General features: G+C 43.2%; 1 protein-coding gene across 10 annotated transcripts in view; it reads left to right on the forward strand.

The window, feature by feature from the left end:
* dop1b (DOP1 leucine zipper like protein B) overlaps window positions 1–26196 on the forward strand; it is a 193950-nt gene that overhangs the window by 154724 nt on the left and 13030 nt on the right. For 9 of the 10 annotated variants that reach the window (XM_072259923.1, XM_072259925.1, XM_072259916.1 and 6 more), the window contains 7 exons: window positions 1453–1562; window positions 6457–6606; window positions 7710–7771; window positions 16215–16343; window positions 20878–21014; window positions 22404–22453; window positions 25749–25898. In XM_072259923.1, the coding sequence (XP_072116024.1) occupies window positions 1453–1562; window positions 6457–6606; window positions 7710–7771; window positions 16215–16343; window positions 20878–21014; window positions 22404–22453; window positions 25749–25898 (788 nt within the window). Of the gene's footprint in view, window positions 1–1452; window positions 1563–6456; window positions 6607–7709; window positions 7772–16214; window positions 16344–20877; window positions 21015–22403; window positions 22454–25264; window positions 25366–25748; window positions 25899–26196 lie in introns of those variants that run through there. The other variant, XM_072259926.1, reaches the window with a different exon arrangement.

A 26196-nucleotide genomic window follows, 5' to 3' on the forward strand; every position in this document is an offset into this window, starting at 1 on the left:
CTACCTGCACCTGGACCATATCTTTCCATGTACGTATCTTTCTGATGTAACGGTATCACAGTTGAATCAAGGTAAATGCACATTCATTCTTTCGCAGTAACTGGGCTTGCCTTTGACGGTGAAGGAGCTGGAGTCGGAATCGTCATAGCAATTCAGAAAATCGCCTAGTGTAACTGCTACCAGTTCAGCAATCATATCAGTCCTATTCCTGCACCCATTCAGCTCATCGAGTCTGCTCCGCCATTTTATCATGAGCTGATCCTTTCTCCCATTTAGTCCCACTCCCTTGCTTTCTCACAATAACCTTTGATGCCATGGCTACTCAGATACCTATCAATCTCTGCCTTAAATACACCCAATGACTTGGCCTCCACTGCCACCAGTGGCAACAAATTCCATAGATTCACCACCCTCTGGCTAAAAAAATTTTTTCACATTTCTGTTCTGAATGGGCGCCCTTCAATCCTTAAGTCATGCCCTCTCGTACTAGACTCCCCCATCATGGGAAACAATTTTGCCACATCCACTTTGTCCATGCCTTTCAACATTCGAAATGTTTCTATAAGGTCTCCCCTCATTCTTCTAAATTCCAAGGAATACAGTCCAAGAGCGGACAAATGTTCCTCATATGTTAACCCTCTCATTCCCGGAATCATTCTAGTGAATCTTCTCTGTACCCTCTCCAACGTCAGCACATTCTTTTAAATAAGGAGACCAAAACTGCCCACAGTACTCCAAGTGAGGTCTCACCAGCGCCTTATAGAGCCTCAACATCACATCCCTGCTCCTATACTCTATTCCTCTAGAAATGAATGCCAACATTGCATTCGCCTTCTTCACCACCGACTCAACCTGGAGGTTAACCTCAAGGGTATCCTGTCTGAGGACTCCCAAGTCCCGTTGCATCTCCGAACTTTGAATTCTCTCTTCATTTAAATAATAGTCTGCCCATTTATTTCTTCTTCCAAAATGCATAACCATACACTTTCCAACATTGTATTTCATTTGCCACTTCTTTGCCCATCCTTCTAGTTGGTAACTGGTGCCCAAAGCACTGAAATGTTGAGAGAAGTTTTTATATATTGTTCAGGGGGAGCAGGATAAATTAGCAGTTTTAGCAGTGCTATACAATTCTAGCTGTAGGATCAGGGTTCAATTCCACTAGTGCCTGTAAGGAGTTTGTTGCTTCTCCCAGTGACTGCATGGGTTTCTTCTGGGTGTTCTAGTTTCCTCCCATATTCCAAAGATGTACAAGTTAGGGTTAGTAAGTTGTGGGCATTATTTGTTGGCACTGGCCCTGCGACGATGCTTATGGACTGCCCCAGCACATCCCTGGTGCAAGTGACACATTCCACTGTATGTTTCAATGTACTTGTGACAAATGAAGCCAATCTTTTTTTTTAAATCTGTTTCTGACATGCTTTATTTGAATTTCATTTTGCAAATGGTCAGCTGCTGGCTCATCTCCTGGACGTTATCTACCGGAGCGATGAGAAGGAGAAGGCAGTGCCCCTTATCTCTCGGCTGCTATACTATGTCTTCCCGTACTTGAGAAACCACAGGTAATTAAAAGAGATGTTTCCGTGGTTTAAGTGTGAATTGAAAGAAATCCGAGTTTCAGGACAAAATTGACAAAAGCTGGATTTAAATACGACCGAGTATATCAATAACACAAGAGCTTTGAATATATCCATGCATACTGTATATCTCCACTTTATCTAGTGATGTTAGCCTAATATTGTTTTGGAATCTGAAACTGTTTCTCCTTCCTCAGACTCACTCCAAGCCCACTAAGTGTTTGCAAAATTTTCTGCTTTTATTTCTCATTTCCAGAATCTACAGCTTTACTTTAAGTTTCTCATTGCTTCATGGTTATATTGACCAGTTTATGCTCTTCCTTCTAAAATACTCTCAGTGGCCACTTCATTAGGTGCAGGAATGGAACCTGATGTGGTCTTCTGCTGTTGCAGCCCATCCACGTCAAGGTTTGGCATGTTGCGCTTCCAGAGATACTCTTCTCCACATCACTGATGTAACGTGTGGTTATCTGAGTTGCTGTCACCTTCCTGTCAGCTTGAACCAGTCTGGCGTTCTCCTCTGACCTCTCTCATTAACAAGGCATTTTCATCCACAGAACTGCCGCTCACTGGATGATTTTTTTTGTTTCTTTGCACCATTCTCTGTAAACTCTAGAGCAGGGGTTCCCAATCCTTTCTATGCCATGGACCAATGGCATTAAGCAAGAGGTCCATGGACCCTCCTCTGGAGACTGTTGTGTGTGAAAATCCCGGGAGATCAGCAGTTTCTGAGATACTCAAACCACCCCATCTGGCGCCATGTCACTTAGATCACATTCCTTTTCCATTCTGATATTTGCTCTGAACACAACTAAACCTCTGGACCACGTATGGATTCTTTTATGCATTGAGTTGCGGCCACATGATTGGCTGGTTAGGTTTTTGCATGAATGAGCAGGTGGACCAAACAAAGTGGCCACTGAATATTTGTCTCATGTGGTGAGCTGGGCGATATTGTAGGCACAGCTCCTTTGTAGTGAGTTGTTTCGTGTTCTCAGCTCTGGCACATTTCGCTCAGTAGTGCAGAATGAATGTATGAACCAGCAGTAACTCAGATTGGTAGTGCATCATGAAATGCTCTGACAGAAGATTTGCTAGAGTGTTCCACTGCCCTGTCAAGTTTTGAAAAGAGTTGAGTTATTAAATATACAAAATCAATGATTTAGCCGAGTTGGCAGAGTGCATGCCACATTTCACCAAAAAATGCTAAGATATTTTCACTTGAGGTTGGGTGAGACTTAGAACTGGAGGTCGTAGATTTAGGGTGAAAGGTGAAATATTCAAGGGGAACCTTGAGGGGGAACGGTGTGAGTGTGGAATGAGCTGCCAGCGGAAGTGGTGGATGCAGGCTGAATTTGAGATAAGTTGGATAGCTACATGGATGAGAGAGGCTTAGAGGGGCTAAGAACGGGTGCAGGTGGAAAGGACTAGGCAGAAAACCCAGCTGACATAGACTAGATGGGACAAATGGCCTGTTGCTGTGCTGCAGTACTTTGTGGCTCTGTAACTGAATCTGAGATTAGTGTAAAGCAGGGGTCCCCAACCCTTTTTGCACCGCGGACTGGTTTAATATTGACAATATTCTTGTGGACTGGCCAACCCAAGTAGAGTTAAACTCACCTCAACATGTCTTTTACAGTTAGGGTTGCCAACTTTCTCACTCCCAAATAAGAGACAAAAGTAGCAGTCAAATGCCGGGACAATTTACCCCTGGGAAGACTACCATGACCATGAAGCCTTGCGCGGGCACCTTTGTGCGCATGTGTGACGTGCGCCTGTGTTGTGCGCATGCGCATACGTGCCGATTTTTTTTTTCTCTCCCCACAAATTGGTTTTGCCTTCATCTTCCCGACTAAACTGTACATACATTATTTCTACTTTATATATAGGCTGTGTATTTATCATATCATTCCTGCTTTTACTGTATGTTGGTGTTATTTATTTGCGGTTTTATGTGTTATTTGGTTTGATTTGGGTCTGGGAACGCTCAAAACTTTTTCCCATATAAATTAATGGTAATTGCTTCTTCGCTTCACGCCATTTCGGCACGAGAGGTTTCATAGGAACGCTCTACCTTAGCGAGGGGAAATACGAGACAAACCAACTTAGCCCAATATGTGGGATGTCCCGGCAAATACGGGACAGTTGGGAACCCTATGTTTAAGTTCAACAGTGTGTGACAGGGAATGAGGAAAGGTGCAGCTGACTCGTATTGTTTCCTCGCAGCCCGGTACCAGTCCGCGGCCCAGTGGTTGGGGACCGCTGGTGTAAAGTGACAGTGAACAGGGAGAACAGAAGGGAGTTTGATAAATCGGAAATAAGTTTAAAATGAGAGTGGGCGAATAATCCCCACATCCCCACACAGTAGAGTTCTACAGCACTTCAGCTCTGAAACAGGCCTTTCGGTCCATCTAGTCCACACTGAACTATTCTTCTCTCCAGTCCCCTCGACCTGTAGCTGGACCATAGTCCTCCATATCCTTTTCATCCACGTATCTATCCAAACTTCTCTCAATGTTAAAATCAAACCTGCATCTATCACCTCCTCTGGAGGCGTTTTCCACACTCTCACCACCCTCTGAGTGAAGAAAATCCCCCTCATGTTCCCTTTAAATATTTCACCTGTCACCCTTAACCTACGACTTTTAGTTTTAGTGTCACCAAACATCAGTGGAAAAAGCTCCCTTGTGTTAACCCTATGTATACTTCTCATAATTTTACACATCTCTATCAAACCTCCCCTTATTCTCCTACGCTTCACAGAATAAAGTCCTGAGCTATTAAGCTATTCAACTATTCCCTATAACTCAGGTCATCAAGTCCTGGCTAAATCCTTGCAAATTTTCTCTCCACTTTTCCTATTTTAACATTCCTGTACATAGGTGACCAGAATTGCACAGAATCATCCAGTAAGGTCAAGGGTTATCTGATCACAGGCCTTGGAGCTGTTGCCTCATTCCAGTAAATCTTAATTTAGAAACCTTTGTATCTGTGCCTTGAATATACATTCAGTGGCTACTTTATTAGGTACAGGAGTGTACACAAGAATGGAACCAGGTGTGATCTTCTGCTGCTCTAGCCCATCCACTTCAAAGTTTGACGTGTGTACAGAGATGCTCTTCTGCACACACTGTTGTAATGTGTGGTTATTTGAGTTGCTGATGCCTTCCTGTCAGCTTGAACCAGTCTGGCCATCCTCCTCTGACCTCTCTCATTAACAAGGCATTTTCATCCTCTGAACTGCCACTCACTGATTTTCTTTTTTGTTTTTCCGCACCATTCTCTGTAAACTCTAGAGACTGTCGTGCATGAAAATCCCAGGAGATCAGTAGTTTCTGAGATACTCAAGTCACCCCGTCTGACACCAACAATAATTCCATGGCCAAAATCACTTAGATCACATTTCTTCCCCATTCTGATGTTTGGTCTGAACAACTAAACATGTGTTTATGCATTGAGATGTTCCCACGTGTTTGGCTGATTAGATATTTGCATTAATGAGCAAGTGTACAGGTGTACCTAATAAAGTGGCCACTGAGTGTGCGTGCTAGCCTGGATACACCACCCAAAATCCATGGCTTTCACATCGTTGAAGAGTGGAACTATGTGTGGTTTTCTGCTGTAGCCCGTCCACTTCAAGGTTTGATGTGTTGTGCATTCAGAGATGCTGTCCTGCACACCACTGTTGTAACATGTGGTTGTTTGAGTTACTGTACCTTCCTGTCAGCATGAACCAGTCTGGCCGTTCTCCTCTGACCTCTCTCATTATTAGGGCACTTTTGCCCATGAGTTGCCGCTCACTGGATGCCCTTATCTCTGTGCTTTACATCTGGGTTTCTGGATGATGTGATTCTTTTATTTTAGTCTTTATTTTCCCATCAGTTTAATTGTGTTGGTGCAGATTTATAATTTTTTGTTCAAATCTATTTATGAACATGTTCTGGTAAGAGAACTTTTTGAATATTTTATCAATGAATGTAAATGAATGCAACTACTTTGGAAAGCATGCAGAAACTGGAGTGGAAAAATAAACAGGTGGACAAACTCAGACCAAAACACATAGGACCATAAGACATAGGAGCAGAATTAGGCCATTCAGCTCATCAACTCTATTCCGCCATTCCATCGTGGCTGATTTATTATCCCTCTCAACTCAATTCCCCTGCTTTCTCCCTGTAACCTTTCACACCCTTACTAATCAAGAACCTAACAACCTCTGCTTTAAGCATATACAATGAATTGATATTCACAAGGGCGAAGAATTCCACAGATTCACCACCCTCTGGCGAAAAAAATTCCTCCTTAACTCTGTTCTAAAGGATGTACTTCTGTTCTGAGGCTGTGTCCTCTGGTCCTAGACTCTCCCATTATTGGAAGCATCCTCTCCATATCCATTCTCTCAAGGCCTTTCAATACTTGATCGGTTCAGTGGGAATCCCCCCTCCCCATTCTTTGAAACTCCAGCAAGTACAGGCCCAAACATCAAATGCTCCTCATACATTAACCCTTTCATTCCTGTAATCATCCTTGTGATCCTCTTCAGGACCCTTCCAGTGCCAGCACATCTTCTCTCAGATACAGGGCCCAAAACAGTTCACAATACTCCAAGAACGGTTTGGCCAATATCTTATAGAGCCTCAGCCAACTCAGTGGATCAGACAGCATCTACGGAGGCGAAGGGATGATTGATGTTTGCAGTCCTAAAGCAGAGTCTCAACCCGAATTGTTGACTGTCCCATCCATTGCATCTGTAGATTTTGAGACTTGCTGAGTTTGTACAGCAGAGCTTTTGTTTTGTTGAGGTGCAAGTATGTTCTATCTACCAAATAGTGGATTTTTTTCCTCTTTTCTGAAAGTATGACCTTTTGTTTCTTTATAGTGTGCACAACATACCAAGTTTTCGAGCTGCCGCTCAGTTACTGAGCAGTTTAAGTGGCTACGCGTACACTAAGAGGGCTTGGAAAAAGGAAGCCTTTGATCTCTTCATGGACCCACTCTTCTTTCAGATGGACTCGTCATGTATTAATCAGTAAGTCCCGCTAAATTTATGAGTCCACAGCCATGATTCAAGCAAGAATATTACCACTGAGCTATCTTCTTATCTTCAAGTCAGAATGTTCAAATGTTGAAATATTTTTGTGTCATTTTGATTGGTTGTCCATCATTTCTGACAATAACAGCAAACCTGTGCAGGGGAGTTTTTAATGTGGGAAAGCTGTTGCACTGGGGGCATTTTCACTCTCTTGACCTTGGAAGTCCGGGTCCAGTGGTATGGGTAATCTTCGCAGACTGGGGTGTCCCTTAGTTCCAGTGGATGACCATGACGGGTTTTGTGCCTCGTCATGCCCTTCACTCTCCGTGAAGCATTATTTCACTGCCTTCCTGGCCCTTGGATCTCACTGTAGATCTCAACCGCCCTGTTCTCCAAACCTGACCCCGTGCTAGCTCAGGCTTACCTTTTGAAGTGATGTAATGGGGGTGACCGCTGTTGTGTGCGAACAGCTACTTGGAGCCACAGGTGAGAGCTGAATGTTCTGTGGGGACCAAAGGTGACTGAGCTGCCGGGGAATGGAGGTGACCCACCCCTTCACCAGAGGTGCTGCACCTCCCTGGACACCCCTTTGCACCCCTGTCCTTCGATATTTTGTATAAATAGTGGCTCGGATGCTGGGAGGAGGGGAGTTTGTTTTTGCAGTAAAACTTGCCAGTCACTTCAGCGCAGCAGTGAGGAGTGGGACACCCTCACCGATATCAGCTTCCAGATGAGATGTTACCCGTGGATCAAATGGCAGTGAAGTTATATGTCATCTTTCCAGTCTCACTCAGATCCTAATAAATGAAGCTTCTGTTGGAATATCGGTGTCACTGCTCAGGTGATGAGCAGGACTTTACCTGGGGGTATTGCACAGTAGAAGCACAACATTGGGGACGTTTAAGCAACTCTTAGATATAACATGGATGATAGAACAATAGAGGGCTATGTGGGAGGGAGACTTAGATTGATCTTAGAGTAGGTTCAGAGATCAGTACAGCATCATGGGTTGAATACCGTGTACTGTGCTGCATTGTTCTATGTTCTGTTATTCAGAGACAGAAGAATAAATGATTACGAAATTGTCTTTTTGTTCCCAGCTGGAAGTCCATCATTGATCACCTGTTGACTCATGAGAAAACAATGTTCAAGGATTTGATGAGTAAGTCCAGTTTATTGTGGTTTCAAATAGTCATTCAAACTAGCATTCAATCCAAGTGTAAGCAGTTTTGCTATTTGAATATCAAGTTACACACACAAGATGGTGGCAGAACTTGGCAGGTCGGTCAGCGTCTATGGAGAGGAATACGTAGTTGACGTTTTGAACCTAGACCCTTCATCCAGACTGCTCTGCATAATCTGGTGTGTTTATGAATACTAAGCTGTTACTTGATGAGAATGTTTGAAACAGCAATTGTTAGCAACGGTAGACAATGAGCATATAAGACACAGAAACAGAATTAGACCATTCAGCTCATTGAGTCTGCTCTGCCATTCCATCATGGCTGATTTATTAACCCTCACAACCCCATTATTCTGTCTTTTCTCCATAACCTTTGACACCCTTACTAATGAAGACCCTCTCAACCTCTGCTTTAAATATTCATTGCCACAATGACTTGAGCTCCACAAGTATTTGTGGCAATGAATTCTAATTTGTCTACCAGAGCAACAGGTACCATTTCATTGCCTCCTCACTCAACCCTGGAAGATCTGGACAGCAAAGATGCTTACATGAAGATGCTCTTTATAGACTACATCTTGGCATTCAATGCCATCATTACAGCCCCCCCCCCCCAAATCTATCAAGCTCAAAACCTTGACCTTAATACATCCTTGTGCACTTGAATCCTCAATTTCCTCACTTGTAGACCCCAGTCAGTTTGGACTGGCAGCAACATCTCTTCCACAATCTTTATCAGCACAAGTGCCTCATAAGGTTGTATGCTTAACTCCCTGCCTTACTTGTTTTACATTTATAACTGTTGCTAAGCACAGCTCCAACACCATATTCCAGTCTGCTGATGACACCAGTGTCATTGGCTGAATCAAAGTTGGTGATGAATCAGCGTATAGGAGGGAATTTGAAAATCTGGCTGGTGGTGCCATAACAACAACCACTCAGTCAATGTTATCAAGAGAAAGGAGATGATTATTGACTTCAGGAGGAGCAAACCAGAGATCCATTTGCAGCCCTCGGCAGAGGTGGAGAGGGCCAGCAACTTTAAATTTTTCAGTAGTATCCTTTCCGAGGACCTGTCCTGGGCCCAGTGGGTAAAGACAATTATGAAGAAATCACAGCAGTGTCTCTACTTCGTGAAGATTTGGCATGACATCTAAAACTTTGAGAAGCTTCTATATGTGTGAGGGGGAGAGATTATTGACTGGCTGAATCATAGCCTGGTATGGAAACATCGACACACTCGAAAGGAAAAACCTTCAAAACGTAGTGGATACGGCAGTCGATTACGAGTAAAGCTCTCCCCACCACTGAGCAGATCTACACAAGCATTGTTGTCGGAAAGCAGCATCTATCATCAAGGACCCCCACCTCCCAGGTCATGCTCTCTTCTTGCTCCTGCCATCAGGAAGAAGGTACGGGAACCTCTGGATTCTCACCACCAGACTCAGGAACAGTTATTACCCCTCAAGCATCAGGCCCTTGAACCAAAGGGGATAACTTCGCTCAGCTTCGCTTCACCTGTCATTGAAGTGTTCCCACAACCTATGGACTCATTTCAAGCACTCTGCGTCACATGCTCTCAATACTTATTGCTTTTTTATTTATTATTATTTTTTCTTTCTTTCTTGTATTTGCAACAGTTTGTTGTCTTTTGAATACTGGTTGATTGCCCAGGTAGGTGAGGTGTTTCCTTGATTGTATTGTAGTTATTTTCTTATTATGGACTTATTGAGTATGCCAGCAAGAAAGCAAATCTCAAGGTTTTAAATATTGACATATATGTACTTTGATAATAAATTGACTTTGAATTTTGAAGTTTAAGCATGATTGTTATGGCTGAATTCCAGTTGTTCATGAAGGAAAAGCTTTTGAACATATTGTATTCATGTAAATTTATTGAAATGAATAAATAGGAATACAAGCATGTTTTCATGTTGAATGAACAAACATGAAGTCCTTAAGGCAAGGACATGTGCCATATGGAAGTATGCCAATGCCAGAAAGGAAGTCTCCACAAGATGAGTTGAAGAACAGGGTTGGAACTCAGTGGTGATATATTGGCCAGTTATATTTAAGTTTGCCGACTGTCGATGGCGGAATCAAAGATGATGCTGAATCTGCATAGAGGAGGGAGATTGAAAACATGGGCGAGCGGTGCCATAACAACGACCTGTTGCTCAATGTCAGCAACACCAAGGAGCTGACTATTGACTTCAGGAGGAGGAAACCAGAGGTCTATGATCAATCCTCATCGGGGGAACAGAGGTGGAGAAGGTCAGCTGCTTTAAGTTCCATGGTGTTATCATTTCGGAGGACCTGCCTTGGGCCCTGCATGTAAGTGCAATTACGAAGGAAGTCTCTGCTTCCTTAGACATTTGTGAAGATTCAGCATGACATCCAAAACTTTGACAAACTTCTAGGTGTGTGGTGGAGAGTATATTGACTGGTTGCACCAGAGCCTGGAATGGAAAGACCAATGTTCTTGAATGCAAAATCCTACAGAGTTAGTGGATACAGCCCAGTCCATCACAGGTAAAGTAGCATCCATCATCAGACCATGCTCTCTTCTCACTGCTACCATCAGGAAGAAGGTACAGATGCCTCATGACCCACACCACCAGGTTCAAGAACAAGTATTATCCCTCAACCATCAGGCTGGTGAACCAAAGGGGTGAACTTCACTCAACTTCACTCACTCTGTCACTGAACTGTCCCCACAACCTATGGACTCACTTTCAAGGACTCTTCATCTCATGTTCTCAACATTTATTTATTATTATTATTATTATTTTCCTTTGTATTTGCACAGTTTGTTGTCTTTTGCACATTGGTTGTTTGTCTGCTCTGTGAGTGTGGTCTTTCATTGAATCTATCATGGTTCTTAGATTTACTGAGTAATCCCACAAGAAAATAAACCTCAGTTTTATATACTGTATAGATAGATGCTATAATTTCCTTTGCGGTCAATAAAGTGTCACAGTAGCACTACAAGTGCACAGATATACAAATGTACAAAGTTAGAAAGTATAAAAGATGAGTTACCTCATATATGTACTTAGATAATTACTTTGAATAATATGTTGGACAGAAGGTACAAGGATACAAGAGTTGGTATTTTCACTTAATCTGCCAGTGTGAGAATATAAAGCTAAAGATGGTGACATGTAAGAGTGGACATAAAATGACAGTGGTTGGTGTCTTTGCTGATAATAAAATAAAATAATTGGGCCCAGAACATACACGCTTACAACTCGAACCACACTTTATTTTACTTGTGCACAAGGAGAACAGCATGGCCCCTATCACCCACACTGTTCTAAATTCTGAACAGAGAAATACCATTTCAAATCAGAATTAACCAGCAGTTATGGACATTGAGTATTTGGTGAAGTATGAATGTTTGAATCCCTTACTTGCAAGAACAATCACCATTAACAATACAGGTGCTAAGAGTCACTAGAAACTGTAAGCTGACAACTAATGATACTTTGAAGTTAGTTAGGCAATTGGTGCATGCCTTCTCATCTCCAGACTCCTTGTGTCCAAAGGGAAGCTATGTTCTTCGGAGACTTTTAATACCCAGGCTGCCCATACTCTATCTGCAGTCTATCCCTGCCTGGATATTATGTTAACCCTTGCCTTACCACTTAACATGATGAGAAAAAAATGCTGGCGTTGAACAAGAAAACAAGTGAATTTATATTTCCCCCCCAGCTTTAATTGCCTCTGTTCAAGGTTGTAGTGAACTATTGACTCGTTTATTTCATCCTGTCCTTCCTTCCATTTCCTTCCTCAACTCATTATGTTTAAAGAGCAGCTGAAAGTGGACTACATAAGCATGTGTTTACTGTTAATGCAATACATATGACTGTGACTAAGGCATAAGTAAAAGATAAAAAATAGATTAGAACATACAACATAGAAAATCTACAGCACATTACAGGCCCTTCAGCCCACAATGTTGTGCTGATCATGTAACCTACTCTAGAAGCTGCTTAGAAATTCCCTACTGCATAGCCCTCTAATTTTTCTAAGCCCCATGTACCTATCTAAAAGTCTCTTAAAAGACCCTATTGTATCTGCCTCCACCACCTTCACTGGTAGTGCATTCCACACACCCACCACTCTCTGTGTGGAAAAACTTACCTCTGACATCCCCCTTGTATCTACTTCCAAGCACCTTAAAACTATGCTCCCTCATTTAAGCCATTTCAGCCCTGGAAAAAATCCTCTGGCTATCCACATGATCAATGCCTCTCATCATCTTATACAGCTCTATCAGGTCACCCCTCATCCACCATCGCTCCACGGAGAAAAGGCCAAGTTCACTCAACCTATTCTCATAAGGAATGCTCTCCAATCCAGGCAACAACCTTGTAAATCTCATCTGCACGCTCTCTATAGCATCCACATAATTCCTGTAATGAGTGACCAGAACTGAACACAGTACTCCAAGTGGGGCTTAACTAAGGTCTTGTGTAACTGTGACATTACCTCAACGGCTCTTGAACTCAGTCTCACGGTTGATGAAGGCAAACACACCTTACGCCTTCTTAACAACACTGTCAACCTGCACGGCAGCTGTGAGTGCTCCATTGACATGGACCCCAAGAACTTGTTGATCCTCCACACTGCCGAGAGTCTTGCCACTTATATTCTGTCTTCAAATTCGACCTACCGAAATGAACCACTTCACACTTATCCGGGTTGAACTCCGTCTGCCACTTCTATTGGATTTGTGACATATACATCAAAACATATAGTGAAACGTGACATTTGCATCGAATCAAATCAGTGAGGATTGTGCTGTGGGCCAAGCCCATAAGAGTCGCCGTGCTTCCTGCGCCAACATAGCATGCCCACAACTCACTAACCCCAACCTTGTGTCTTTGGAATGTGGGAGGAAACTGGAGCACGCAGGGGAAATTCCTCACAGGCATGAGAAGAATGTTAAAAGTCCTTACAGGCAGTTGTGAGAATTGAAGCCCAATTGGTGACCACTGGCATGGTAAAGCCATTGCCCTAACCACTACTCTACCATGCCACTTGTGTTTCATGCCCCAGCACGTTTCTCTTTCTGGCCTGCAGAACTTGCTGTAACATGTCACATCTTGATGTTACAGGAGTGTTATCTCTTAATTGTGAGGTATAAATCTGTAATTTACACATGTTTATTCTGCTACTTCTTACCTGTTAGCCACATGTTGAGAATGTAACGGCTGCTTTTTTTATTGTATCTGCTGGTATTGTACAAAACAATAGTTGGAACTTCAGCTATTTACCATTTTGTGTCTTGCCTCTGAGTTGACAGGTGGCAAGTTTAGTCGGAGACATTAGAGAGAACATCCTTTTTGAAAATGAGTCTAATAGGTCGAATACAAAAAGAGATGAGTGTTTATAGATCTGCCAGACCAAAGTAGGGTAGAGATTAACAAGGTCATAAAGTTGCAGATCTTTGAACTGACTTTTAGTGGTGCAATTCAATGCGTCAATATTTGAACATAAAGAATGATTAGATAAATGAAGTTGTCGGCTGTTTTCTTTGTTCTTTATATACCAATGAAGGTGAATGAACATTCTACAAATTGTAAAAATTTCAGTTTAATTGCTTTTTTTTAAAAAAATCTTTCTCCAGGACTAAACTCAGTGGCCCCTTTATTAATTTCATCCTGTACCTCATAAAATGGCTACTGAGTATACGTTTGCGGTCGTCTTCTGCTATAACTCATCTACTTCAAGTTTCGAAGTGATGCTCCTCTGCACACCACTGTTGTAATGCCTGGTTATTTGAGTTACTGTCACCTTCCTGCTAAGGTAAAGCTGGAGGTGCCTGGAAAGGTGTCAGAGCAATGGCCAGCCTCCATACTCACCAGCCTCCATCCCGCCCAGGTCAGGAGGAATGTGTAGTGTTTACAGAAGGACCGAACAGCTTTTACTGCAGGTTTGATCAGCACAACTTCACACTGGCGGTGGGGGAGTTGACCACCATGCTTCTATCAGATGCACCAAGCAGCACCAATTTAGAATTTCAACCAAGAGAGGTGGAGAGAGTGCTCAGGAGAACAAACCCCAGGTAAAGCACCAGGTCCAGACAACATCAGTGGATGGAGACTGAAGCTCTGCTGTAGACAACTGTCAGCGGTTTTCTGTCATCTCTTCAAACACTGTCTGCCTGAACATTCCATACCAACTATCTGGAAAACCGCCATCATATTCCCAATTCCCAAGAAGAGCAATCCCACCTGCAATAATGACCACCGTCCTGCAGCTCTAACATGGCTGGTAATGAAGTCCTTTGAAAGGCTCCACCTTCCACAGCTACAGGTGATGGTGAGTGGGCTCCCTGACCCACTCCGGTTTGCTTATAGGCCGAAGAGAAGCCTGGATGATGCAGTACTGACGTTACTGCACCATACCTACACATAACTGGGGAGGCCCGGAGTATTTGTTAGGATGTTGCCTGTTGTTTCTCCAGCGCACTTAACATGGTGCAACCTCATGTCATGGGACGCAAACTCCAGCAGATGAATGTAAACCCCAACCTCATCCCCTCCTTCCTCACAGACAGGAGTGAGATATAACGGTCGTATGAGCACCAACAGGCAAGTATCAACTGGAGCACCACAGGGCTCGGTTATCTCACCAGCCTTGTTCACACACTACACAGACGACTGCAAAAGCTCACACCCAGACATGCAGTGCATCAGGTACTCAGATGATACAGTCATCGTTGACACGACCGAATCTGATGACTGCATCAATGAAGAAATCAATAAATTTCCTGGACGGTGCATAAACAACTATCTGGACCTGAACCCCAGTAAAACTAAGGAAATGGTAGTGGGCTTTAGAAAACAACGTGCACTGTCCCAACCCTGGAAATTAAGTGGCCAGTCGATAAAGCATGTTGGAGAATACAAGTACTTCAGCACAACTATAGATAAGAACATCACCTTTCAGGCCAATGGTGGGTTGGTACTCTCCAAGTGCCAACAATGGCTCTTTTTCCTTAGGAAGATGAGGAAACTTTACGTCCAGCCATCAATTCTCCAGATATTTTATAAATGCTTCATTGAATCAATATTAACCTACAACATCACGGCATGGTTCGGAGCAATGAGCATTGTCAAACTCAGCCCACTCAACAGAATTGTCAGAATAAGTAGTAAAATCATTGGCCAGGAACAAGAGTCACTCAGTAGCATCCATTAAAGACAGACAATAAAGAAAGCTCAGCAAATAGTAGGTGACATTACACAGACACTTCACACACACACACACACACACACACACACACACACACACACACACACACACACACACACACACACACACACACACACACACACACACACACACACACACACACACACACACACACACACACACACACACAGACACACACATACACACACATACACACACACACACACACACACAGACACACACACACACACACACACAGACACACACACACACACACACACACACACACACACAGACACACACACACACACACACACACACAGACACACACATACACACACACACACACACACACACACACACACACAGACACACACACACACAGACACACACACACACACACACACACACACACACACACACACACACACACACACACTACACTCTCGTGCCATCTGGACGCTGCAACAGCTCCCTGCCCATCAGCACCAGAAGAGCCTTATCCAGTTTTGTGCCTTCCTCCATTCCCCTCCTCAACACCCAGTTTTGAATATATAGTATGCACAGCACCCTTGACAGTAAAAACAGTTAGTTTTATTATGTGTATTTGTATTTTAAATTACATGCATTAATTTTTAGTATTTATTATCTATTGAGAGTATTTTATGGTGTGTTTAACTATATGTAGTGTGGAACTATGTATCGTAAGTTCTGTCACATTGTCCTTACCACTGCACAAACAAAGTTCCTCATGGAAAATAGAGTGAATTGAAAGCTTGAAAGCTGTCAACGGAACCTCTTGACCATGTCTGCGTGCTTCTATGAATTGAGCTGCTGGCACATGATTAGCTGATCAGATATTTGCATTAATGAGGAGGTGTATGCAATAAAGTGCCCTTTGTTTGTTTATTTATTTATTGAGCTACAGCACAGGATAGGCCCTTCAAGCAATCCCCAAATTAATCCTAGCCTAATCATGGGACAATTTACAATGACCAATTAACCCTTCAACCGGTATGTCTTTGGACTGTGGGAGGAAACCAGAGCGCCCAGAGGAGACTGATGTGGTCACAGTGAGAATGTGAAAATTCCTCTTGAACCCTGGGCCACTCGTACTGAGAAGCGTTGTGCTAACCACTACGCTACCCTGCCGCCCTTAGTTTGCATAGTTTTTTTTTGCTGTTGCATTTTTCTAATTGATGTTTTCTCTCTTCAGGTATGCAGAGCAGTTCATTAAAGCTTTTTGCTAATTATGAGCAAAAAGCGATGCTGCTGAAGCGCCAAGCCTTTGCAATCTTCAGTGGTGAAGTCGACCAGTATCATCTGTACCTCCCACTCATCCAAGGTGACCTGCATTAATTGTTCACAAAAAATGATACCTTTGATCAAACAGAAAGAAGCGTGACCAAAACAGGTTAAAGTACAACATTAAGATGACATTTTTTCGAATAGTTTTTTGAGAAGCGTCCTTGGGTTTCCTGCTTCTAACCTACGACTGTGGTTGAAAATTGTGCTTAGCAGTTAGCACATTTTGGTCAACAGCAAAGTTCCTTATGAACGTAATAAAACACTAAGCCCAAAGCAGCTTATAACACATAAGCTCTGTAAAATGAGTAACATTAAAATTAGAATCATGTTTATTATCAATGACATACAGTCTGTATGTCACGAAATTGGTTGTTTTGAGGCAGCAGTGCTGTGCAAGACATTAAATTGCAGGTTACTAAATTAAATAAATGGTGCAAAAGACAAATACTGAGCTAGTATTCATGAGGTCATGTACTATTTAGAAATCTGATGGTAGAGGAAAAGAAGAACTTATTTTTAAAACATTGACTCTGGGTCTTCAAGCTCCTGTACTTCCTACTTGAAGGTAGTAATGAGAAGAGGGCATGTCCCTGGATGGTGAGGGTTTTTAATGATGGATGCTGCCTTCTTGAGGCACACCCTCTTGTAGATGTCCTCGATGGTGCCCATGATGGAAGTGGCTGATTCTACAACTCTCTGCAGCCTCTTGCAATCCTGTGCATTGGAGCCTCCATTTCAGACAATGATGCAACCAGTCAGAATGGTTTCCATGGTATATCTGTAGAAATTTGCAGGAGTCTTTGGTGACGTACCAAATTTCCTCAAACTCCTGATGAAGTGGAGCTTCTCACATCAGTATGTTGGACCCAGGGTAGATCCTCTGAGATGTTGATGCCCAGGAACTTGAAGCTGCTCACCCTTTCCACCACTGAACTCTTAATGAGAACTGGTGTGTGTTCTCCTGACTTTCCCTTCCTGAGTGACAGGTGCCACAGATTGTTGGTTCCTGGCAATCCAGCCTGTTATTCCACCGATTGAACACTGGAGGGCGGCACTGACAGGCAAGGCCACCCTGCACTGGCCTCCAGTGTCTTCTCACCTGGACTGCAGCAGCAGGCAAGCCTGTGGCTTGAGGCCTAGTCCATGTTACAACCAAGGTTATGTTGCTGCCTTGCCGCCCATCTCACCATCAGACAAGGGAAACAGGCCTGCGGCAATCAATGTTCAACAAGGTGTTGCGATAGCAAGAGAAACGTTCAAGCCTATCAATTATTGTCCCTCATTCCTTCGCATCAGTTGACGTGGAGGTTTTCAAATTTGTATTGTGAACTTCAGCATGGGACTCTGACACAGGTGACTGCAGGTGCTGCAAACTGCAGCAACCAACAAGCTGCTGGAGGAACTCAGCAGCATCTGTAGAGGAAAATGGACAGTCCCAATGAAGGATCTTGACCCCAAAACTTTGCCCATTTCCTCTCTGCAAATGCAGCCTCACCAAGTTCTTCTAGCAGTTTGTTTTCAGCTTACATTTTATTGTAGAGGTGTCCCCTGCTTTTCGAACGTTCGCTTTACGAAACCTCACTGTTAAGAAAGACCTACATTAGTTCCCTGTTTTCACTAACAGAAGGTGTTTTCACTGTTACGAAAAAATCAGCGTGCACCCCGAGCAGCCGCTCTCCCCCAGATTCGGAACGTCATTCTCGCTGGCATTGCTTAAACACGTGCCTGTGAGCAGCCGTTAGCAAGATGAGTTCTAAGGTATTGGAAAAGCCTAAAAGAGCTCGTAAGGGTGTTACACTTAGTGTAAAACTAGACATAATTAAGCATTTTGATCGTGATGAAAGAAGTAAGGACAAAGTGAGTTTGCCTTGTGGAAGCTGACGAAGATGATGTTGAAGAGGTTTTGGCATCCCATGACCAGGAACTGATAGATGAAGAGCTGATGCAATTGGAAGAGGAAAGGATAACAATCAAAACCGAATGAGTAATGACAAAGTACGACTTTAATTTTGAAAGAGTACGTTGATTTAGGGCATATTTGCGGGATGGTTTGAGTCCTTACAAAGATCTGTATGATCTAAAAATGCGCGAGGCTCAGCAGTCAAGCAAGCCTTCCATATCAGCCACAACAGACGATGAACATCGGCCTTCGACATCGAGGCGGGCAGTCATAGGAGAAGATGAGCTGCCTGCCCTAATGGAAACAGACAACGATGAGATGACACCCCAGTGTCCCACCACCCCAACCCCCAGGCCGCGGACAGATACCGATTCGCGGAGAATGCAGCGGTAGCCGGGAGGCACACAGCACATCTTTAAGAAAAAAGCTGAAATAAACATGCTAATTAATTAGGTGCTGCCCGGCACGTAATTGTCGGCCCAAATCAGAGGCGATGCAATCGGCAATCACCTCTGATCTGGACCAACGATTACGTGCCGGGTGGCGCCTAATTAATTAGCATGTTTATTTCGGTTTTTTTCTTAAAGATGTGCTGGGTGCCTCCCGGCTGCCGCTGTACCCCTGCATGCTTCACAGATCGGTATTGGTTTGCTGCCCGGAGGGTGGGGGCCACTGCACCACCCTAACCTCCGACAACTCAGTCTAACACACCATCATCAATGTGCTCGACGCTGACTTCTGGATTCCCGTAAGTGATAATACACTGTACATACATTATTTCTACTTTATATAAGCTGTGTATTTTTATGTGTTTTTGGTATGATTTGGCAGCTTCGTAGCTTAAAGGTTACTGGAGAGTGCTTACGCCGTGTTTTTGCTGACGGCACTTGCGTGAGATTTTCGCTACGGAGAACAGTTCAGGCAATGATTGTGGAAAAGTATTTCTACTTTATATAAGCTGTGTATTTATCATATCATTCCTGCTTTTACTATATGTCACTGTTATTTTAGATTTTATGTGTTATTTGGCATGATTTGGTAGGTTATTTTTGGGTCTGTGAACGCTCACAAATTTTTCCCATATAAATAAATGGTAATCGCTTCTTCGCTTTACGACATTCCGCTTATGAACCGTTTCATAGGAACACTCTACCTTCGGATGGCGGGGAAAACCTGTACAGTACTGTGCAAAAGGCTTATGCACATATATAGAATGTCTCTCTGGTGTTTCCTGCTCCCTTCCCCTTTTCCCAACCATGACTCCAATCTCAGTCCACAATAGAGACCCATATCAGAATCAGGTTTATCATCACTCACGTATGTCATGAAATTTGCTTTTTTTTTGCAACAGTAGTACAGTACAATACATACAAGTACTACACTACTGTGCACAGGTCTTGGGTACCTTAGCTATATATATGTGCCTAACAGTTTTGCACAGAACTTTACTTCAGTTGCAAAACAATTACAGATGACTCTGTGATCAGAGTCTACCAACGTCATATTGCTCATGGTAGCAAGTTGAAACACACTTGTCTGATTCTATCTCCCATTTTTAACAATTGACACTGAATGTCTAAATAGTTGAGTGCAATCCTGCTTTAGAATAGAGGGCATAAAATGGTATAACTCAGTAGTAATAATCGTATTTGAGCAATCACTCGAGTCGAGTGTGAAGTTCTCCTCAGGAGCTGTCCACTGGTGAGTCCTCAGGTGGCTGGGCCTGATCCAGGATCCACATATTTTGGTGCAGTGCGGACAAGAGGAAGCGGTGGCTGGGTCTTTTCGTTGTTCTGTCTCTCCTTTCGCAGCTGCCACTGGTTTGCTGCAGCGGCGGAACATGGTACGGGCCCTTTGGCCCACGATGTTGTGCTGACCTTTCAAACTATTCCAAGATCCATCTAACCACGGGGGTTCTCAGCCTGGGGTCCACAAACCCCTTGGTTAATGGTAGTATTGGTCGTCTACTACTACTACTACTACTACTACTACTACAACAACATGGGATAAAAAAGATCAGGGATGCCTGATCTAACACTTCCCTCCCATGCAGCTCTCCATTTTCCTTCAACCATGTGCCTAAGAGTCTCTTAAATGTCCCTAATGTACGTGCCTCTATCACCTGTTTATTTCATAATTAGGCACTTCCTGATGATTTGGTGATTTGCACTGAGCATAAGCAAGGTCAATATGATATATGGTTCCATGCAATGTAGAAAAGTCCATTTGGTCCATTGAGTCAGTGCTACCCATGAGCAATCCCATATGATCGATACATTTAATACACTTTCTTACAAGCTTAGGAGAGCAGATACACTGTTAAACTAGTTAAAGCAGACTAGGTTAACTTAAAGCTGGGAGAGGGAGAGAGGTTGTACAGGCACATGAGGCATTGCATTTTCAAGCTCCTGTCCTGAGTATCCTGTAGGGCTCGGAGAGAAGGCTTTGTTCCCAACCTTTTTTAATGTCATGGACCCCTACCATTAATGGAGAGGTCCGTGAACCTCTGATCCCATCATAGGATGCTGTCTGGCATTGAAAGGACTTTGGGGGAATTGGCAGGAAATAACTGTTTCATATGAGGAGTGGGATTGAAAATAAATTTTGCACATATTGAGGAAATGATCTGCCTCTCAATCGTTCCTAATATTTAATACATTGTCATTTTTAGAACGTTTGACGGAAACTCTTCGTGTGGGGATGTCGTCCGTTGTAACGGCTCAGATGTTTTTGGCCTTCAGAGTGCTGCTGACAAGAATATCACCTCAGCATCTGACTTCACTGTGGCCCATCATGGTAACTGAGCTGGTAAGAGCAATGCCTGGCAGTTTTGCAAGATTCATCAATAGACTTGGAAGACAGTGACTCATATTTGTGGTTGTATAATCAAGCTGTTCAGTGCTAGAGAGACTGGTTGTTTCTTGCATCTCTGTCTCCTGTGGTTAGCATTGAGAGAGGAAGTGGGATTTCAAAATAATTTTGAATAGAACTCCAACCTGATAGAATAATGCTAGGCGCAAAGTCCAAGTAATGCATTATATAATTACGTATATGTTACCATAGCCACCTTGAGATTCATCTTGTTTGATTGTTTATTGAGATGCAGTGCGGCGGAGCAGGCCCTTCTGGTCCTTTGAGCTGTGCTGCGCAGTAACAGCCATTCACCCTCAGCCTAATCACTGGACAATTTGCAATGACCAATTAACCAAATAGTACGTCTTTGGACTGTGGGAGGACACCCGAGCACCTAGAGGAATCTCCATGCAGACATGGGGAGAATGTGCAAACTCATTACAGGCAATAGTGGGAATTGAACCTGAGTTGCTGGTACTGTAAAGCATTGTGCTAACCACTACGCTACTGTGCCACCTCAATTTTCTTACAGACATTTACAGGAAATCAATGAAACACAATAGCATTTATTTTAAAAATTTATGTGTTTTCCTTTCAAACCCAAAGCTCTGGGCATCTCTAATCAACCTCTGCTCTGGAGTGACAAGTTTGCCACTGGTTTGTCTGGCAGCAACTGAATGCCAGAACTTTCCTTCAGCACCACAGCCTGAAACCAGCCTCATATGTGCCAACAAGTTTCTGCATTGTGTAAAGTTGGTCCAACTTTGCATGTGAAAAATGTTTGGCTCAACAATGCTGGACCATGTGTGCTGTAAGCCAGACTTGAATGAGTGCTTCTCACCTCCCCCTGGTGCCCCTCCTCCTTCACATTCTCCTATATCCACTCTCCTATCCTATCAGATTCCTCCTCTCCAGCCCTTTATCTTTCTCACCTGCCTGGCTTCATCTATCACCTTTTAGCTAGTCCTCCTTCCCCGCTTTCTATTCTGGTGTCTTCCCCCTTCCTTTCCAGCCCTAAAGAAGTGTCTCCACCCAACTGTTTGTTCATTTCCATGGATGCTGTGTGACCTGAAACATTGGCTCTCCATATTCCTCGCCGTAGATGCTCTCTGATCTATTGAGTTCTTCCAGCATTTTGTGTGTGTTGCTCTGGATTTCCAGCATCGGCAGTCTCCTTTGTGTAAACAGTAATTGTACCCTTTAATGTACAAACACTATTTTTGTTCGGCATCTGATTTGAAAATGTCTGAAATATGTATGTGTCAGAATTTCCGATTAATGATGAATTAACCTCAGCAGGATCCTCTGGTTATAATGTAACGAGTTTCTTTATGTTACCTTTAGGTTCAGGTATTCATCCAATTAGAAGAGGATTTACTTGAAATTGTTTCAAAGTAAGTTTTTTATTATGATTATATATATATATATATATATATTTGGTGTCTAAGACTTTTACTCAGTACTATATCTGTCGAGGTGGAGTGGAGAGTGAGCTTGTAAATCTGGCCGGAGCAAAAGATGTTGGGAGTGGCAGGGTTGGCATACCACAGAAGGTGTGTGGGACAGATGGCAGAAATTTCCCTTTCCCGGCCCCTCCACACTCTCAGTCCACAACAGAGACCCATATCAGTTTATCATCATTCACATATGTCATGGAATTTGTTTTTTTTGCACTGGCAGTACAGGACAATACATAAAATTACCACAGTACTGTGCAAAAGTCACCCTAGATATGTGCCTAAGACCTTTGCACAAAACTGTAGATGTTTGAGTTCTGATGAGTTCTTCATGCAAATCTCATGCTGAGTATTAGCTTAATTGAAATTTGTAGTATAGAGGGTCGGTAAAAATGGAGGTGAGTGAGGAAGTGCTCTATCCTCTATAGTCCATGCTATGCCAATCAACAAGGTTTTATCTCTAGTCTGGGTTAGGCTCATCAACACGCTGATGGTTGAAGTAGTTATCAGTGATTCATCCTGGGAGTTGTTTCTCAAGACCAAGAGACTTAGGGAGTGTTTGTGAATACTGATGGCATGTATTCTAAACCAAATTAATTAATGGTTGCACTGGAGCTATCAGGGTGGCCAAGGCACAATGAATAAAATTCCTTCTGCAGAAACGCAGGTGTTCTGGTCTCCACCTGGGGATGTGGGTTCGAATTTCACTCCTGACATCTGCTGACTCTTAAGAGTGTCACGGTAGCATTAGTGGTTAGTGCAATGTTGGCACGCTCCATAGTTCGGAATCCAATTCCAGCGCCCTCTGCAAGGAGTTTATACATTGTCCCCATCACCACGTGGATTTCCTCCAGGTGCGCTGGTTTCCACCCACAGTCCAAAGACATTCTGGTTAGTAGGCTAATTGGTCATTGTAAATTGACCTGTGATGAGGCTAGAGTTAAATTGGTGGGTTGCTGGGCAGTGTGGTTTGTTGGGAAGGAAGAGCCTGCTCTGTGCAGTATCTCTAAGCAAATAAATAGATTCAAAAAATATATATATATCTATTAGTATATCCTGCTCTCTTTAAATTGATTAACTCACGGCCACCACTTGTACTTGCATCAGCAACCTTAAGAGCACAATTATGCTGCTTCTGCCAAATTCAAATAAACTGGAATTTTCAGAATCAGAACATTGCTATTTTATTTGTTTAGCGATACAATACAGAACATTGCTACTTTATTTGTTTAGCGATACAATACAGAACATTGCTATTTTATTTGTTTAGCGATACAATACAGAACATTACTATTTTATTTGTTTCAAGATACAATGCAGAACATTGCTATTTAAAAAATGCAAACACGAGGAAATCTGCGGATGCTGGAATTTCAAGCAACACACATAAAAGTTGCAGGTGAACGCAGCAGACCAGGAAGTATCTCTAGGAAGAGGTACAGTTGAGGTTTTGGGCTGAGACCCTTCGTCAGGACTAACTGAAAGAAGAGCTAGTAAGAGATTTGAAAGTGGGAGAGGGAGGGGGAGATCCGAAATGATAGGAGAAGACAGGATGGGGAGGGATGGAGCTAAGAGCTGGACAGGTGATTGGCAAAAGGGATATGAGAGGATCATGGGACAGGAGGCCCAGGGAGAAAGAAAGGGGGGAGGTGGAAAGCCCAGAGGATGGGCAAGGAGTATAGTGAGAGGGACAGAGGGAGAAAAAGGAGAGAGAGAGAAAGAATGTGTGTATATAAATAAATAAATAACGGATGGGGTACGAGGGGGAGGTGGGGCATTAGCAGAAGTTTGAGAAGTCAATGTTCATGCCATCAGGTTGGAGGCTACCCAGATGGAATATAAGGTGGTGTTCCTCCAACCTAAGTGTGGCTTCATCTTTACAGTAGAGGAGGCTGTGGATAGACATATCAGAATGGGACGTGGATATCCTCGGCCTCCTCTACTGTAAAGATGAAGCCACACTCAGGTTGGAGGAACAACACCTTATATTCTGTCTGGGTAGCCTCCAATCTGATGGCATGAACACTGACTTCTCTCACTTCCGCTAATGCCCCACCTCCCCCTCGTACTCCATCCGTTATTTATTTATTTATATACACACATTCTTTTTCTCTCTCTCTCTCCTGTTTCTCCTTCTGCCCCTCCCACTATACCCCTTGCCCATCCTCTGGGTTCCCCCCCCTCTTTTCTTTCTCTCCAGGCCTCCTGTCCCATGATCTTCTCATATCCCTTTTGCCAATCACCTGTCCAGCTCTTGGCTCCATCCCTCCCCCTCCTGTCTTCTCCTATCATTTTGGATCTCCCCCTCCCCCTCCCACTTTCAAATCTCTTACTAGCTCTTCCTTCAGTTAGTCCTGATGAAGGGTCTCGGCCCGAAACGTCGACTGTACCTCTTCCTAGAGATGCTGCCTGGCCTGCTGCGTTCACCAGCAACTTTGATGTGTGTTACATTGTTATTTTATTTGTTTCGAGATACAATACAGAACTCTGCTATTTTATTTGTTTAGCCATACAATACAGAACAGGCCAATGAGCTGCACCACCTATTTAACATCAGCCTCATCACAGGATAATTGACAATAACCAATTAACGTGTTAACCTGCACGTCTTTGGACAGTAGCAGGAAACCGAAGTACCCAGAAGAAACCCATGTGGTCACAGTTTGTTGTCATTCTTTTTCACACCTTGTGCATTGGGCAGCATTTTTGCCGCTTCCATAGAATTTGACTGTTATTTTTTTTTACGAGGCTTAGTTGCTAGCTTGACGCTCAACCCAGCATGGATGGACAGTGTGCAAGGAGCCAGCTGGATTCAAACTCGGGACCATTCACCCCACAACCCGGTGCTGATGCCACTACACCCCCCATGTGGTCACAGGGAGAGCGGCGGGAGCTGAATCCCGACTGGCGATTGCTGGTGCTGTAAGGCATTGTGCTAACTGCTATACAACTGTGCCGTCTAGGGATTTTGCTGAAGCTTACAGTGGAAATTAGCAAAAGAGATGTGGTTTTGAGCACTGATGAGGTCAGAATTGTCAGACCACCATGAGGTTAAGGGGTAGCATGACACCTTTCAAAACTTGCTTCATGATTAGTCAATATTTAAATGAGGAAAATGTGGTGAATAAATGGAGTTAAGCATATAAACACATCAGGGAGAGTCATTTTATTGAGTTTCCAGAACTGTGTGTGTCCATTGCATTTAGAGATAACAAACTAATCTTTCTTACAGTAAAGTAGGTCAAAAGTCTCCATCTAACCATGCAAATGGATCCTATCTGCAAGATCTGGAGCAAAAGGAACTTGATATGTATTTATCCGCTTGTAAATTTTTGGATACAGCACTCTGTTTCCCTCAAGAAGCAATGCCTTTATTCCAAATGTAAGTATGGGTGAGAAACTCTTTTTCTTTTGCTCTACTTTATCACTGTGCATCAGTATTCCAGCAATATCTTCCCAAATGGGACTCAAGATATTAATGAATCAAGGAATTGGGGATTAGTGCAGAAGCTGAAAGATCAGGATCAGAATCGGGTTTAATATCACTGACGTGTCATGAAATTTTGTTGTTTAGATCATAAGACATAAATCTGGCCATTCGGCCCATTGAGTCTGCTCTGCCATTTCATCATGGCTGATCCATTTCCCTCTCAACCCCATTCTTCTGCCTTCTCCCCGTA

Source organism: Mobula birostris, chromosome 6, assembly GCF_030028105.1.
Source record: "Mobula birostris isolate sMobBir1 chromosome 6, sMobBir1.hap1, whole genome shotgun sequence".
Taxonomy (NCBI): domain Eukaryota; kingdom Metazoa; phylum Chordata; class Chondrichthyes; order Myliobatiformes; family Myliobatidae; genus Mobula; species Mobula birostris.